At 60.0% G+C, this 2,265-nt stretch overlaps 1 protein-coding gene across 1 annotated transcript; it reads right to left on the minus strand.

Annotated features, from left to right (window-relative positions):
* Window positions 1-385: 385 nt before the first annotated feature.
* FOXI2 (forkhead box I2) lies at window positions 386-1,485 on the minus strand. Its single transcript, XM_065746609.1, has 2 exons — window positions 1,077-1,485; window positions 386-994 (listed from the first exon to the last, which is right to left on the minus strand). Exons 1-2 carry the CDS (start codon window positions 1,483-1,485, stop codon window positions 810-812), a joined length of 594 nt encoding a protein of 197 aa, XP_065602681.1. The 3' UTR covers window positions 386-809.
* Between the last annotated feature and the right edge of the window lie 780 nt (window positions 1,486-2,265).

The raw sequence follows: 2,265 nt of genomic DNA on the forward strand, positions 1-2,265 counted from the left end.
GGGCTGACACAAAGATGATCTTTTGTGTTTGGGAAAATAAAGGGGTTTTATTCAGAAAGGCCGCAGAGGATGGGGGGCTGGATGCCCCACACGCCATGCCCAGCTCCAGGGGCACGTCCCACTGTCCCTCCCCACTCAGTGACCCCATCACCACCCCAACTGCACTGATGGCTGTGCCTTGCAGTGAGAGCATCCCACCTGGACAGAGGAGAGGAAGGCACCTCGGGCATCCAAAGGGCAGGAGTTCAGCAGGAAGGGCCGGGACAGGCTGCTCTTGTCAAGGGGGAAGAAAAGCCACCATCCCACCCAGCTCACCCCATGGTGATTCCTTTCAGCACCTAATAGGGGTTTAGCAGCAGCGTCAGTAGCGACAGGACAAGGAGAAAGTGGTTTCAAACTGAAAGATGGGAAACTTAGACTAGATGTGAGAAAAAAAGATGCATACATTGAAGGCAACGAGGCACTGCATGGGCTGCCCAGAGGGGTGGTGGTGGTCCATGCAGAGAGCCCAAGGTCAGGGGATGGGCTCTGAGCACTGATGGAGCTGTGGGTGTCCCTGTGCATGCAGGGGGTGGCACCAGACGGCCTTCAGCAGTCCCTTCCAACTCAAACCATACTACAAATGTTCCACCATACCTCACGCGTTGGATGCACCCGAGTCCCAACGGAGAGCACTTCCCACAGCCCCCCAACCCCCGGCCTTCACTTCACCCTAAGCACACACACATCCCTCTCTTTCTCTCGTCTCTCTATTTATAGACCTCTAAGAATGTACAGTTACACATGACAAAAACACTCCTTCCTCCTCCTCAGTGCATCTCGCCGTGCCCGGGGGCTGCGCTGACACACGGACCCCGCAGGGCATTGGGACACGGGGCCCCCACGGCCCCGCCGCTCTCTCCAGCCTCCGGACGCCTCTTCCTCTTCCTCCTGAAGTTGCCATTATCGAACATTTTCTCGCAGTTGGGGTCCAGCGTCCAGTAGTTGCCTTTACCTGCGGAGAGATAAGGAAGGGTGCGGCGCCCATCGCTCCATCCCCGACCCACGGGCGGAGCGCTCCCCATCCTCCCCCTTACCCGGATCATCCTCATCCCTCGGGACCTTCCTGAAGCAGTCGTTGAGGGACAGGTTGTGCCTGATGGAGTTCTGCCAGCCCGCCTTGCTCTTCTTGTAAAAGGGGAAGTTCTCAGCCACGTACTGGTAGATCTGACTCAGGGTCCTCCGCCGGCCCGGAGCGCTGTGGATGGCCATGGCGATGAGAGCCGAGTACGAATAGGGCGGCCGAGCCGGGCGGGGACCGTCGTGCTGCGGGAGCGGCGATGCCCATCCCCTCTCGGGGCACGGCGGTGGGAACGGCACGGCGGGCGGGTACGGGGCGGGGGGGCCGCCCAGCCACAGATAGGGACTGCCGGCGGGCGGGCGGAGGGCCGCGTCCAGCAGCTCCCGGGCGAGGGGCGGCTCGGAGGGCGGCCCGAAGGCGTGCATGCTCCGGCGGCACCGAGCTGCGTGCCCCGACGGCACCGCCGCCCCACGCCCGCTTAAATAGCGCCCGCGGCCCCCACCGCCGGCACCGCGCTGCCCCGCGCCCGGCTCCGGGAGGGCCGCCCCCGCCCCACGCGTGTCCGCGCCCCGCGGAGACCCCTCCCTCCGTTCCAGGCCCGCAGGTGCGTGCGGGGCGATGGGGCGCGACCTCCAGCGGAGAGACCTCGTGCGCTCCTTTTAGGTACGAGGAGACAAAAAAAAAAACACATAGAGCGTCCTTTGGAAATGAAGATTCCCACGAAGGGACACGAGCTGCGTGCTCACCCTGCTGGGAGAGGGGGGAACGGGCTGTTTCCACTTTGCACTGCCGGCGTTAAATTTAGGGTGAAATTTGCACTCTGCTTTGATGGATGCCTGACGCCCCATAAACACTTTTGCATTTCTTTTTCTCCCGTGAAAGCAGGCTTTTGGGTTACGCCTTTCCCACTGATGGTGGAGCAGTGAGGAGGAAATCACCTACAACCGTTCACCTCTGACAGAAGACATAAATTGGCAAAAGCTCGATTTTAAGTTGCCCTTCTGAATTATTCTCAGAAATCTCACACCATCCCTGAGCCACACAAAAAGAAATGGCTTTAGCAGCATCCACAGCAGCAGACAGGTGAAGGTGAATGGCCTACTGACCTGAGATAGGGAATTCAGGCAGCTGAGGTGGCTGCTCACACCTGTACCAACAGATCTGTGCATTTCCAGCAGCATGCTTATGCTCGGGCTATTTCTAAA

This window comes from Cyrtonyx montezumae, unplaced genomic scaffold (assembly GCF_038088225.1).
Source record: "Cyrtonyx montezumae isolate F1298 unplaced genomic scaffold, pur_monq_1.0 scaffold_4, whole genome shotgun sequence".
NCBI classification, from domain to species: Eukaryota; Metazoa; Chordata; class Aves; order Galliformes; family Odontophoridae; genus Cyrtonyx; species Cyrtonyx montezumae.

Coding starts and splice junctions, on each gene's coding strand:
- FOXI2 (XM_065746609.1), bottom strand. CDS start 1,485: ATGCACGCCTTCGGGCCGCCCTCCGAGCCGCCCCTCGCCCGGGAGCTG. Junction 995..1,076: donor GAGGGATGAGGATGATCCGG/GTAAGGGGGAGG, acceptor ATCTCTCCGCAG/GTAAAGGCAACTACTGGACG.